This window comes from Triticum urartu, chromosome 7A (assembly GCF_056163025.1).
Source record: "Triticum urartu cultivar PI428250 chromosome 7A, HENAU_Tu73, whole genome shotgun sequence".
Taxonomy (NCBI): domain Eukaryota; kingdom Viridiplantae; phylum Streptophyta; class Magnoliopsida; order Poales; family Poaceae; genus Triticum; species Triticum urartu.
The window spans coordinates 626,329,397-626,344,538 of record NC_141879.1 but is presented as its reverse complement, the minus strand read 5'-3'; the positions used below and the strand labels follow the sequence as shown (position 1 = coordinate 626,344,538).

Below are 15,142 nucleotides of genomic sequence, written 5' to 3'. Positions count from 1 at the left end.
TGAATTGATCGAAATCTTGAATCAAAGAAAACTTGGAAATTAAAAGATAAAAAAATGGAAAAGAGAAATACAAAGAAGAAGAATGAAAAACAAAAAACCTCCATAAAAACCGTCGTGGAAAACCCCAAAAGAAAAAATATCCTAGAAAAATCAGGGAACCTTCTAGAATGTTGCCAAAACCGGTGAGAAAAAACCGGATAGGCCCGCATAGGAACTTCATAGTGGAGTTGTGCGAGCCCTACCTACTGCATAGTAAGAGCAAGTTACAATAAGGTGATGTAAGCATGCTATAAGGATTTAAATATAATATTTGTGCTTAGTTGAAGGAGAGAGAATATGAGAGAGAAAAGAAGTGGGTCCGAGATTAGTAGTCGGTTGTGGCACGAGCTCCATAAACTTTGTGAGAGAAGAAGATGGTGAGGCCAAGCAATGATAAAGTATTAAATATCCATAGGTCCCTATTGTATGAGTTGGCTTTGAGATTAAATATAGATAACATGGCTACAAGATACAACCAGCAGTTTGCTCTACTATTAACCATGCTCTAATCGGCGGTGCCAAACAGGAATTAGCTTAGATTAGGGCAGAAGCCACACACTGACCTAGTGACTGACCATCCATTGTCGGGCTCTATATAGAGCCCACATGCGATCTCCATTTATCCCATCAATTTCATACTGCCTCGATCGAGGTAAACACTATTGAGGAGCACACAATGCAACCATCTCCACGAAGCAAATGAAAAGGACATATCCAAGGTGAACTCATGCTAAGTCTCCCTCGCCTTTGTCATCGTCTTGGTCATGGTGCTCCAGTCACCCTTCACCGTCGCCCAGCTGAGGATGGACTACTACGTTATCATCTGCCCCAACCTAGAGATCATTATCCGGAACTCCGTAAACTAGTCTAGGGCCCAGTCTCGAATCTCCGCGCCCGCCACGCTCAGACTCCTCTTCCATGACTGCGCCATTAGGGTACACACCATAGTTCTTTTGTCATGCAATTTTTTTAGAACGGTTAGACCTTAGAATAAGACGCTTACAAAAACAAGAGACTAGAGTAGCAACCAACAAAAAAAAAGTAATTCGATACAAGACTAGCAAGGGTCTAACATTGTGACCCAGCCCAAGTAGTCATGGATGAGATACGTGTGCCATGAAGGACAACACATGCAGCTCCTAATAGGCAGGTGGGCGACTTCCTAGACGGTGATGTCCCTCCTCGCCAGTCGGTGCACCTCAGTCGCCAGTCGGTGCAGCTCAGTGCAACATGATTGGATGTGAGACGTGAGCAGCTCTACCTAAGGACGGTCATGTGGTCTTGCCAACAACTTCCAAAGCTGCAAGAATACCACCAATTTATACATTAAGTCGACCGAATGACGAAACATATACCCTTCTACATCTTGGCTGCACCAAATCTAGCCACAATGCATCTGAAGAGAATATGGTCTTGATTTTTCATCTTGGCTGCACCAAACACATTTTCCATCGCACTTGTTCTCCACTTGGGATAGGAAGATATTGATTTTTGCGGGATGCAAGCCTTCCAAAATGTCCCTCAAATCACATGGGGGAGCGGCCCTAAATATTCCTTGTAATCCAAACCCATGGAGAACATGCCCGAGGCCTCTAGTCTCCATGATATAACATCGCAGCCATATGATATGTGTATGCCACTAACGCTTCCAGCAACCCATGCAACTCCAGGGCATCCTGTTCCCCAAACGTCCTTCTAAAGCGGGCATCGCCAAATATTTGACTAGGATAGACCCGAGTTCACAATTCATCATAGTCCAACTTGTCCACGATGGATCGAGACATGTTTTTGTGCATAACCTTTTCCAAACAGTCCCATCTTGCTCTATGATACGCCTTCTCGAAATCAATTTTTTCAATGCAAGTATTATCAATTAGATAGTGATCAGCGAATGACACACAGATGTAGGGTTGTGATGCATCGATAATCATCAAGAGGTCGGATGCCGAGTGGGGGGAACCCTGACGACCAGTCGCTGAAGTCGCATGGGTTTTAGACGATCATGGACGCCAAGGCTGTGGTGAAGAGCAACCCGTGGTGCCGTCACATGGTGTCCTACGCCGACATACACGCCCTCCGAATCACCGCACGAGAATTCCTCATCCAGGTAATCACTCGAAATCAATTTTTCCGTGATGGCTCACATAGTTTGAGCACGTGAAATGCTACACACATTCCTTGTACCGTGCATTGTTGCAGAGGCAATGAGAGTACTACCAGGTGGAACCGGGTGGGTACGGCGGGAGGATCTCGACGAAGGACAGGGTCGTGTTGCCGCACTTCGACTTCAGCCTTGATAACCTCGCCACCTTCTTCTCAACCTTAGGCCTCTCCCAGACGGACATAATCGCGCTGTTAGGTACTAACTCAACTAGTACCCGTCAACGGACCATCATGTTGACCATCCCGCATCACTTGTGTGTGAATTCAGGTGGCCACACCATGGGCGATGTGGATTGTGCCTTCTTCGAATACAAGATTGGCACTGACCTAAACAAGAACTCGAGTTTAGCCACACATCTCCGTGGCACCTACGTCAACAAGCAGAGCTTCAAGTTCCTCTACACAACGCCATTGGGATTTACAACATGATCTCATCCCGTGTTGCAGCTTACATATATAACATTGATGGCCTAGGTCAATATTGATCCATGCAGCGGGGGGGGGGGGGGGGGGGGGCTGTCGCCCCCTACCCCCGTGCGCGCAGACGCGCACACCCACCCGGTGTCCCTGGCATGGGGTGGGGCGTCATTGGCTAAACTCAGACCTCTGCTCGGCCACGACTCAAGCATCCCGGCGACGGGCCTCCGCTCCACTCCGTTAGAAGTTAGCCTTTATTGGAATTTAGACCACAACTTAGCAATTTCACTACTCCTATGATTCTTGCGGAGTTATATTGTATTTCATAGAGAGCAAATTTTAGTGTACGTAGCTTCCTCGATTTGCTGCAAAATCCTACCAAAACTTGTGTTTGTTTTCACAAGTGGACGATCACTGAACAATTCCAAAACGGTCTTGGGTGTTTCCCTAACAGATCATGGTGATGTCTACGGTGTACATGGCAATCACTTAACTTCATCATATTTATCAGTGCAAGAACATGTTAGCAAACAGACCCCTACGAAAGGCTTCATACATAGTGGGCAAGCATGATGAGATAGAGGTGGCACGATACAGGTGCAGTGGTGCTGATGTAGACGAGGTTGGACTGCGAAGGATGTTGTGGAGGAGAAAAAAATAGTTGAGGGAAAAAGAATCGGCGGTTTGCCTCCCAATTAGTGGCGGCATGTCTAAGAACTCATGGCTGTGGCCTGAATCCTAGATCTGGTTGTGCATCTTAGTCGGCGAAGGTGCCGAAGTTGCAGCAGTTGCTTCGAAGTGGACTTCAAGTATCCCAATCGGACACTAAACCACAAATATCCCATCACATGTATGGTCTTTAGGCATTTTTTTTCCTTCCAATCGGATACTTTGTAATTAGCGTTGGATGGCTCTCCCGTATCTTGTCCACGGACAACGTCCGGACATAAAAACATACATATACCTAAGGAATTTGCGGGTCGGTGTTAGAGATGTCCTATGTGTCATTCGATCAAGCATCGTCTTTTCCCCCAAGCCGTGTGGATCCCTCTCTCGGCGGATTTTGGTGACTTCTCGACTGCATGCATCGACATTACTCTCATGTTCTAGCAGCGGCATCTTCAGTGCACCCTAGGGTTTGGATCTAACAACTCACAAAAGCAACCACGACTAAAATGATGATTGGGTGGGGTGTCCAACGGTTCGCACCAAGATTTTGTTCCTTGTTTGTCATTTGTTAAGGCCTAATATCATTAGCATAGCCAACTCAATAATCCAGGGTGGTCCAATAGTAGAACTTTCATTTGTGTTTAATTGCTCATGTTAGATTTTACTTATTTTTTGCTATAATATGGCTATAGTAAAATCATGGACCGCCCTGGCCCCCCTAGCTACGCCACTGAGGCCTATGATGAGAAGTTGAGAACATCTATATCTATACCTACTAATCTTATATACCTAAGAGATTGATCCCCACTAACCTATTTATCTTAACATGCAAGCATGCCACATCACCATACAATCATAGATGGGATAAGGCCCACCATAACATACAACCATGCATGATAAAGACCCACCATCACATGCAACCATGCATGGGAAAATAATTATCATTCTATTGTTCAACTTAAATTCAATAAATATTTTATCACATATAATAAGTCATATGCATGTTTAATTTTGGTTCATGTGTTGTTAATCTAAAAATTTATATTTCACACAATCTAATCTTATTGAAATATATTGCAACCAATTCCCGCAGCAACGCGCGGGGCATCATCTAGTAAAAGAAATAGGTATTCTTAGTCCGTCATGTTATTTTATAGAAAAAACCCTAATGTTTCTGACATTAAACCCGCGGTACATATCAAATGTTTTTTAAAACACTCGTATCTTCTAAACCGTAACTTCAAATTTAACATGTTATATATGAAATTTGATTAGAAAAATATATAGAATCTGAATATAATGTTATTTTACCTGTTAACAATTTAAAAAGTACTATCTATTAACCATCTTTCCTTCATATCATTACTGATTCGGATTGTGGATGAACCTCTCAACAAGGATTGGAGACAAAATTGAAGATCACTTCCCCGTTTCTTTGTATGTATTAAATCTATATGTAAACTGTGTTTAAATAGAAGAAAGGTGAAATCTTGAACTTGCGCTTTCATAGGCGTAGACCATCTTTGTTTGGGCCCTAGCTAAAAATACTTAGATTATAGACCATTTTTTGTAAATTAAGAGCGTGTGATATTCTTTACTCCCGTTGCAACCCACGGACCCTTTTGCTAGTCCTACTGGTTGAAGGAGGAACAGCTCGTTCGTCAGCGTGCAACGGCACGTACGTCTCTGCAACCTGCATAACCAATTCCTCGGCCGTTACACACACACCGTGTTAAATGAGCTGTGTCTTGATCACCATGCACGAGCATTATCTCCTACGTACTCCAAGTGGCAAATATCTAGCTGTTGCTCAAGCGGCGAGGATTGGATCAGTCGGTCTCCGGCTCTGGGCTATATAACCCCACGTGCAACCTCCATATATCTAGATCGAGCTAAAACCGGTAAGGCACGACCGCACGAGGCCACGAGCTAGCCGGCCAGCCACACTTTTGGGAGAGCACGCAAAGGCAACAGTCTTCGCGAAGCAACTGAAAGGGGCCGATCGACCCATGGCGAACCTTGGATGGTTAGCCTCCCTCGCCGCCGCCGCCGTCGTTGTGGTGGCGCTCGGCTCGCCGTTCGCCGCCGCCCAGCTGAGGCCGGGGTACTACGCCAGCACCTGCCCCAACCTGGAGACCATTGTCCGGAACTCCGTCAGGCAGTCCATGGCCCAGTCCCAAATCTCGGCGGCCGCCACGCTCAGGCTCTTCTTCCATGACTGCGCCGTCAGGGTACACAACCTCTGATCACTGGCCGATTGAGCTCGCCCTTGTAGAGTTACATGTCGACTTGATGAGTTGATGACGTAGGTATCTATAACTTGTTGTGCACGTACGTTGCAGGGCTGTGACGCGTCGATCATGATCGTGAACTCGAACGGCGACGACGAGTGGGGGAGCCCGGACGACCAGTCGCTGAAGCCGCAGGGCTTCCAGACGGTCCTGGACGCCAAGGCCGCCGTCGACAAGGACCCGCAGTGCCGTTACAAGGTGTCCTGCGCCGACATACTCGCCCTCGCCGCTCGAGAGTCCGTCGTCCAGAGCGGAGGGCCATACTACCAGGTGGAGCTGGGCAGGTACGACGGGAAGGTCTCGACGAAGAGCAGCGTGGTGCTGCCGCACGTCGACTTCAACCTCGACAAGCTCAACGCCTTCTTCTCAGGCCTGGGACTCTCCCAGACCGACATGATCGCACTCTCAGGTAACTGAAGTAGTACGTACTCATCAACTTCTCCTGAACGCCATTTGCAACACACGCCGACCTGTTGAAATCTCGCTGGCTGCACGATCGCATCACTTGCGCGCGAATCCAGGTGGCCACACCATGGGCGCGGCGGACTGCAGCTTCTTCCAGTCCAGGATCGGCACCGACCCGACCATGGACTCAGGCTTCGCGGCGCAGCTCCGGGGCACCTGCACCAGCAGCCAGAGCTCCGCGTTTCTCGACCCGACGCCGTTGGGATTCGACAACTCCTACTACAAAAACCTGCAGGGCGGCAGAGGCCTCCTGGGCTCCGACCAGGTGCTGTACACGGACCCAAGGTCACGCGGCACCGTCAACTACTACGCGTCCAACCAGGGTACCTTCTTCTACGACTTCACCGTCGCCATGACCAAGCTCGGCAGGGTCGGGGTCAAGACGGCGGCCGACGGCGAGATACGCCGCGACTGCCGGTACACGAATTAGTTACAGAGTCCCCGCTGGCTGGTTGCTGATGCTCACACAGTTTTAAAAAAACTGTCCATGACGCAACTGTAATAAGATCGATCAAGTTGTTATACATGCATGTGGCTTTGATTCTTGGAGCCCATGATGTCTTCAACTAATCCACTGTAAGATGTCCTTGGCTGATCGAATTGTGATGCCTTGCCGTTGGATATGTTGTCTTGATAGATCATGTGAGGATGCAGGTGTCTTTTGTGACAACGAGTCAGACTCCAGCACAAAACAGCATGATGATGGCTCTAGCCTCGATCTAGCTAGGTCGCGACTGGCACCAAAAGCAAATCATATCAGACCTAACTTCATCAACGTCAAATGCCCATGATCTGCACTTGCATGCTCCAACGACCTTTGAAATGGAGCACTATGATTAGTGCAATTGAGTGCACCATGCGTTAACTAGCAATTCCCACAGGGTACGTAACAGCACCATCTGCGTGAGCATGTTCAGGTTGCCCATTGCCCGGCCGTCCGCACGTTTTTTATGATTTTAGATCGATCTTCCTTTGTACTACTCCTATGATCCTTGCGGATGTTTTTGTGTAGTATTTCAGAAATAGTGGATTTCAGTATACGTGGCTCCAGCAATTTGCAAAAACCTACCAAAACTTGTGTTTGCTTTCACAAATACATGGTCACTTAACCACTCACCAGAAAGATCTTGCCTGTTTTCCTAGCAGATCTTGGTGATGTCTAAGGTGACATGGCAATCACTCAAACTGTGCATCAGTGCATGAGCATAAAACCAACAAACCCCTATGGATGGATTGATACATAGTGGGAAGCATGACAAGCTGGAGGTGGCGCGATACCGGATGTGGTAGTGCTGATGGAGACGAGGTTGGATTGAGATGGATGCGGTGCTAGAGGAAAAGAAAATAGAATGTTCCATAGGGTGTAAATCTAAAGATTTGGAAAATAACTCCGCAAAAAAATATTCAGAAAATAAATCATGGTTAAGAAAGACGATGGGGTCCTAGATGTGGCGGTTTCGTTCCCCGTTGGTGGCAGCTCTATGAGCACATGTGTGCGCGGCCTGGATATAGGTCTGCATTTTAGTCTCCCGGGCGGTATCAGGTCAAGGATCGTCGTCCACTCCTACTCCTTCCTGGAGTGGCGGAGATGGTAAGGGCTACAAGGGTTTGTCATTAGACTCAATATCGCCTTCTTCTTTGAATTGTGGATCCTTCAGGATATACGTCGACGACGCTTTCGGTAGAGACCGATGACTTCTCAACTCTCTACTTGAATATTACTCTCCTATTCAATGGCTAGGGCGGACAATAGATGTGGCAGTTTCTACGCGCCATCAACATATGTACGAGACGCAAAAGACGAGGATGTTTCTGAGGATCGGAGTTGTTTTTGAAGGAACTTTCATGTTATGTAATTTCAGCACTCGTTCTTTTAGGAAAATAAACAAATATGATATAGGCCATGTGACATATTCCTGCATGAGATTGTCGAAAAACACTCTTGCCCCGCTTATACAACCATCAGACAATACAAGTGTCGAGTAGCACAAAAGAAAGATGCATGTTTGGGCCACCAACACTACTAGGGAAAACCCTAGTAGTAGCGCGGGTTTTGAGGCTATCAGCAGCGCGGGCAACCGCGCTACCAATAAGGTGCGACAGCTAACTGTTAGTAGTAGCGCGGTCTGTACCCGCGCTACTACTATGGATTGTATCAGCAGCGCGTTTCCGGAACGCGCTACTACTAATTAGTTGTAATGATTTCCTGGCCCCGCGCTACTGTTATATCTTTCATCATTTCCCCCAGGCTTTCTACCCCGTTTCAGCTTCAATAAACAGCAATTTCCAGATACTAGGTACTACTAGATATCAATTTCATAAAGCATTATAGGTACTAGGTAGTACTCCCTCGGTTCCAAATTTGAACTAAAACCACGACGAGTAATTTGGAACGGAGGGAGTATTAGATAATAATTTCATATATACTCAACATGCATCCTCAAGGAGTACAAGATGATATCGACGACGATCATCATATGTAGTTCTACATGATATCGACGACGATCATCATATGTAGTTCTAGATGATATAGCCACACACACATATGTAGTTCTAGATGATATCGACGACGATCATCATCCTCAAGCCTGGGCGGTGGATGTTCCTGATAATAATTAGGATGGCCTGTCCAACACAAAGATACTTGCCAACGAGGAATCTCTTCCACCCAACCGAGTTTAAGTGTGTGCGACCGTCTGTGTCCATGCGGTAAGTACATGTGGTGATGGAGCCCCTTGCGGTAAGGCGTAGTCCAGCTGAGCCTTCTTCATCAGGCTCGATACCACAACTCACAGATAGGTTCTTTGGCAATTTCTGAATAAGAAAAATATATCAATTAATAAATAGCCTCGCACATACTCTTGCAAATATATTTCTATTAAGTCTAGTTTCTACACTATCAAAAGACACAGTACTACGCATTTGTACTAATTAATCATGAATTATACTAATAAGTATATATGGATTATCTACACTATTAATAGTTCCTTGGATTCTACACTAATAAGAGCATGTGATCAGACTCTACACTAAAGCATATCATCGACTAGATTCCACAAAGCATATCGTTGGACTCTACATTAAACATATCATCGAATTCACTAAGCATATCATCGATTAATTTGCATTTGTAAGTATAACAATAAAGCATCTATATATATATATATCATCAAATTACTACAGGCAGTACGTATAACATACCATTTCATGCCGATCGACCATGGTACTTGTCAGGTGGGTCACGAATGGCACCCAGACAAAGTCATCACATGGCGGAATTATGTCCCATAGGTTGCACACCTCCTCCTCGCTCAGCCTCATTCTTTGAGCTATGATGGCTTCATGAAGTGGGTTCTCATCATCTTCATCGAGTGGGTCCTCATTATCTTCATCATCTTCATCATCTTCGTCATCTTCTACCAGGTTGAGATAAATGATAGCCAGCTTGGGTCTTTCTGCTCTGAAGGAGAAGCTGATCAACTCACCACTAGTAAGACGCATGTGGGCAAGGAAACGGGCCCATCCATCTCCTCCAATCTGCGACATATTGCGTCATTTCTCGACCTCCATAGTGTACGGCCCCCCAGGAGCCTCAAATGTCACAGTGTCTCCTGTCAGCTTGTTGAATTTCAACCTCACATTGCATGGGATGATCTGTGTAAAAAAAAGTAAAATGACACAATGCAGCAATGCCAACACTAAAAATAAAATAGTTGTTACATTTCATCTAATTTCTTACCGCCGCATGACGAAAACTCGGCTGGAAGTAGATGCCGAACAGCTTGCCAGTTGCAAGGCTGCTGGCGCACCTTGACTTGCACAGTCGAGATAGTGGTGGTGGTGGCGCCATTTTCTAAATCAACTAAATCAACTGGTCTACTAAATCAAAATGTTCTAAATCAACTAGCCTACTAAATCAACTAAATCAACTAGCCTACTAAATCAACTAAATCAAGATGTTCTAAATCAACTACATACTAAATCAACTAAATCAAAATGTTTTAAATCAACTAGCCTACTAAATCAAAATGTAGCAGGGAGGAGGGGTTGTGGATGGAGGAGGGAGGAGGGAGAAGGAGGGGCGACTCGAGGAGGGAGAAGAGAGTAGGACGGAGGAGGAAGACGGAGCGAGGAGGGGCCAGCCGGCGGCGAGTGGAGGGAGGACTGAGGAGGAAGGCGGAGCGAGGAGGGACCGGCCAGCGGCGACTAGAGGGAGGACGGAGGAGGAGGCCGGTACCGAGTCCAGTGAGGAAGAGGAGGTGGCGGCGGCGCAGATCGGAGGAGGGGCGACGGGGGAGGACCGGCGTGGGGGTTGAGGGGGAGATCGAGTGAGTGTGAGTGTGAGTGGATCAGATAGGTCGGAGAGGGGGGAGATGGAATGGCTTAGCAGTAGCACGCTATAGCAAAAGGCGCTATTGCTAAACAACCTAGCAGTAGCTCCTTTCATGTCGTGGTATTCTCACGGGGGGCTTGCGAGTCGACAGATGCCACAAGGGCTTAGTGTGAGGGTAAGACTGCTGCTGATAGGACCGGGAGCGGGTATGTGAGTAGCACGCGCTAGTTTACCCAGGTTCGGGGCTCTCCGGAGAGATAACACCCCTACTCCTGCATGTCTGAGTATATCTGATATATCTGGTACAAAGTGCTCCTGGAGCTGTATCTGAGATCAGTGCCAAGGGCATCTGATCTCGTATATGCATGCGTATGGCCGGCTCTAGTGGCCAAGTATGGCCATGGCTTGTGGCCGTGAGTGGCCTTGTGGCCAAATGAGTGTGGCGTGCCTGAGTGGATGGATGGATGTGTGCCCCTTTTATAGTGTGGGCTAGCTTACTTGCTAAGCTATGTAGTGGCATGGACAAGTGGGCATGGGGGTATGGTGTGGTTGTCATGCTTGTCTCCTAGGTCACTTCATGAATAGTGCCCAGGGACAAGTGACACTGTACATGATAGTGTCGTGGTATAGCTGTCTCGTCCGAGGTATGGCCGTCTCGTCGGTGTCGGGTCGGGCTGCAGTCGGCAGCCGGCTGGTTGGCGCAGTCGGCAGCTGGCAGCCGGTCGGGCAGAGCAGTCGGACGGGGAGCCGGCAGGAGCAGCCGGGCAGTCGGACTGAGGGGCTTTGCTAGCCCCGATGTCTTGAAATATTGTCTTGCCGTCATCGGGGTACCCGTGGTCAATTACTCCGTCAGTAGCCCCCAAGCCTCCGAGCAACTTGGCAAAGTTGGGCGGAGGTTTTTTGGCGAGTGTTCATGGAAATGATCATAAAAAGGACAAAGTTAGTCCACGCAGATATATCAAATGTTTGCTTTTAGCATTGCAAGTTTTATGCGGAGGGTGCCGACTCGGTTTCGTCCGAGCCCCCTTCAATCTTTTTCATGTTCCCTCCGCTTTTTGGCTTGTGCTCTCGCTTGCCGGACAGCCGCTCTGCGGTCTGTGGCTGAGAGTGGGCCGTGAAGCGGAGTGTACAGTACTCAGAATCTGGGAGCAGATTTAACCGAGCAGATACTTGTAAAGGAAACGGCCGGGTCGCCCGAGCCGTTTTTCTTCCTGGACGTTTTTCACGTGGGTGGCCTCCAGCATTCACCCTTGCTAGCCGGAAAGCGGCTCTGCGGTCTGTGACTAAGAGTGAGCCTTTGGTACCGCGCACGGTACTAAGCCGTCTGCGGGAACTAACGTCTCAGGCTAAGCGGCCAACCCCCGGACCAACTCTGGCTGGCGCCGGGGCGAACAGTGATGCTACTGTAATAAAATGCGGAGACAGCCCCCGAGCATCGCTCGGGGTTATCCGTGCTTGCGTAGTGCAAAAGTATGCGGGTGAAGAGCTCACATTGATTTTTGTGTAGTCGCGGTCGTCGAAGACAGCCGGCGCGGCTTGGCGCTCGCGGAGTGCATCAGCGCACCCGCTGGGTGTAGCCTTCAAGCCCCTGGGTGCTCGAAGGGGGGTCCCGGCCGGTCAGGCTCGACCGGCCAGGCGGCGAGGCGCCTTGCAACACCTTTTTTCTTCTTGTTCTCTTCTGCCGGTTGCTGGAAGCCGGACAAAACTCTTCTTTTGTCTGCAATCTTCACGGGGGCGCGTCAGCGCACCCGCTGGGTGTAGCCCCCGAGATTCGGGACGACTGTTGAGCAGTCGGGCCGGATCTCTCGGCGACTACTTTGTCCTCTTTTTTAAAAGTTTGTGCTTTTTTCTTCTTCAGCCGGTTGGGCAGACGGATCCCGACACAGCAGTCGGGCTCTTTGCAGCCGGCCAGGCAGTCAGCGGTCGGACGCACATCAGGCAGTCAGACGTATATTCCAACTGGTTGCGTGGAGTCGAACGCACATCTCTCGCATCATTTTTTTTCTCTTTGTCCGAGCAGTCGGACGGACACTTTTTCGCTTTTTCCTACCAGCTGTGAGCACCCAGATGTAATTTTTTTTTGACAGCTGGCATCTTGACTAATTTCTTTTCTCTGCCTGCTGGACAGTCGGCCTTGGCTTCTTCTTTCAGACGGACCTTTTCTTTTACTTCTCTTTTTCAGCCGGCCTCCCACTTCTTTATCTCATTACCCTCAGCCGGCTTGGGCAGCCGGCCTGGGCATGTTTCTCTTCTTCTTATTTTTTTGCACGAGCAGCCGGACGTGAGAGTGTCTGAAGCAGCACGTGGGCGGCCGGCCGGGTGAGGCGGCGACGGTGGAGCGGAACCTGGCAGGGACGCGCGAGGCGTAGCCGGCCACGGCGCCCGACGCGGGAGCCGGCAAGCATGGAGCAGGCGGCCGCGAGTGCACCTGGCGGGAGCCGGCGGGCGGAGGCGAGCAACCGGCGTGGCCAGGGGTGGGGGCGCCGGAGCCGTCTGGGGTGCGATCCGGTGCACGGCCGCGCGGGGTCTTCGAGCCGACGAGGAGGTGACGAGGCGGAGCTGGCCGCGTGGAACAGCCGGCAGGCAGGGCAGCGAGGCGGCGTAGGGAGAGCTGGCGAGCGCGGGCGAGACCGAAGCCGGGGAGGCGCGCGACGGCGCAGGGCGGCCAGCCAGGTCATCGAGCCGGCCGGGTGGCAAGGGAGCCGGCAGCCGGCTGGGGCAACGAGCCGGCAGCCGGCCAGGTCGACCCAGCGGGTGGAACAGGCGTGCGGGGCGCGGTCGGAGGCGGAGTAGGCGGCCATGGGGGCGCACGCAGGCGGAGGGGAGTGGCACAACCGGACGCGGAGCCGGTGCGGGGAGGCGATGCGGCGCATCCGGCAGCCGGCGGAGGACGCGACAACGCGCGTGGAGGCAGGGGCAGCGAGGCCGTGCACAGGCTGAGCAAGGAGCGAGGCCAGGCGGAGAGCACAGTAGCCGGGCCGCAGGGCACGACAGCCGCGGCCGAGCGAAGCGGCAGAGGTGGTCGGGGACGGCTGCACGGAGCTCGTGCTCGTGCACGCAGCAGGCGGCCACGAACTCGGTCCGCTGCAGGAAACCGAGAGCAGGGAGCGCCATAAGTGGAAGGAGCCAGTGTTTGGGTAACGTACAAGCAATGTCTAGCCATCATCCGGTCATTGTACGGGAAGCTTATGGCTAGTGCAAGACCACTATCACCATTATCTGGCTAGCGTATGGGCATTGTCTGGCTAATGCATGGCTAGAATCTAGCCATTATCTGGCTTGATTATGGCTAATGGTTTGACCATTGTATGAAGTGCATCTAGCTAGCTTGCATAGATGGTATGTGAAGGAGCGAGCGCGCGTGTCGGCCGGAGTAAGGCGTTGCGCGGAGGAAAGCAGACGCGAGCGACGCGGCACGGCGCGCGCATGGACGCGGCCGGCCGAAGCATGGTACCGCGCGTGCGGACAGACGGACGACGTCGCAACGGTGGTGATGACGAAGGCGACGAGGCCGGCGACGATGAAAGGATCGAGATGGACCTAGAGGGGGGGTGAATAGGTACAAATACAAATTTTAATTGTTACTTGGCAATTTTAGGCAATAGTGCGGAATATGAAAGTGAGCCTAACAATTGCAATTGTGATGCTAAGAGTTAAACAAGATAATCAAGTAATACAAGTAAATGAGTAGACTGACACAATATGATTTAGGTAAGTGCAGATGAGACAAGTAACCACAAGCAGAGAGTTAAGGTTAGGGATAACCGCAACTCCGAGAGACGAGGATGTAAGCCGATGTTCACTTCCTTGGAGGAAAGCTACGTCACCGTTTAAAGAGGTGGGTGTTACCACGAAGGCACACCAACACCACAAAGGCTCACCCTGTTCTCTCTTTGAGACAACACCACGAAGGCGTTTCTGAACCACTAGTGGTAGACCTTGGGATGGTCTCCAAACCCTCACAAACTTTTCCGGGGGTAATCACAAAGGTTGATTCCTCTCCGAAAGACTCCTACCGCCTAGGAGTCTCCAACCTCCAAAAGTAACAAGAACGATGGGAAAAGCTCAAGACTTACTCAAGTCACAAATTCCTTTGGTGCAAAGAAGGGGAAGGAGTGGATCTATCACTTGGTCGGACAACTTCTCTCAAATGCTCTCAAATCCCTTGGGGATCTAAGATTTGGTGTGGAGGAGTGAGAGAGAGTGTGTAATGTGTTCTAGGGTTTGTTCAATGTGAGTGGTCAACCCCATCCCGAAGGGGAAGAAAGGCTATATATAGTGGTAGTGAAAAGCTAGCCGTTTGGCCACTTAAGGCACAGGAGCTGCCGGACGTCCGGTGGGTACCGGACGACCGGTGACATAGATCGGACCGGACGTCCGGCCGGGCAGCCGGTCGTCCGCTCGCTGGAGTATAAATCTGACCATGAAAACAGCACAGGTAGCGGACATCCGGAAGGCGCCGGTCATCCGGAGCCCGGACGTCCGGTGTCATCGGACATCCGTTAATTGTAGTTCTGTTGGAGTGCACCGGATATCCGGAAGTGAGCGGACATCCGGTGACCGGACATCCGGTGTGACCGGTCTTCCGCTAATTTCAGTTCTGTGCAGACTCACCGGACGACTGGAGAGAGTCGGATGTCTGGTTGGTTGAGAGAGGCCGGACGTCCGCGACTTCGGACGTCCGGTGAAAGTTGGACCTTTTAGCTTGGAAACCTACTACCACTTTTGCACAAGTTAGAGGAAGAATTTATGAGATGGTATGAGA

General features: G+C 50.0%; 1 protein-coding gene and 1 pseudogene across 1 annotated transcript; both read left to right on the top strand.

The window, feature by feature from the left end:
• The first annotated feature begins 645 nt into the window (after window positions 1–645).
• On the top strand, window positions 646–2,631 carry LOC125519175 (peroxidase 45-like; annotated as a pseudogene).
• A 2,541-nt stretch (window positions 2,632–5,172) lies between these two features.
• LOC125522117 (peroxidase 45) lies at window positions 5,173–6,667 on the top strand. The gene is made up of 3 exons (XM_048687193.2): window positions 5,173–5,519; window positions 5,631–5,988; window positions 6,101–6,667. Exons 1-3 carry the CDS (start codon window positions 5,298–5,300, stop codon window positions 6,472–6,474), a joined length of 954 nt encoding a protein of 317 aa, XP_048543150.1. The 5' UTR covers window positions 5,173–5,297; the 3' UTR covers window positions 6,475–6,667.
• Window positions 6,668–15,142: the final 8,475 nt, after the last annotated feature.

Excerpts from the sequence above, each read along its gene's own strand:
- LOC125522117 (XM_048687193.2), top strand. The coding sequence starts at position 5,298 with ATGGCGAACCTTGGATGGTTAGCCTCCCTCGCCGCCGCCGCCGTCGTT. Across the intron at positions 5,520-5,630 it reads TCCATGACTGCGCCGTCAGG|GGCTGTGACGCGTCGATCAT; the intron begins GTACACAACCTC and ends CGTACGTTGCAG. Across the intron at positions 5,989-6,100 it reads CGACATGATCGCACTCTCAG|GTGGCCACACCATGGGCGCG; the intron begins GTAACTGAAGTA and ends GCGCGAATCCAG.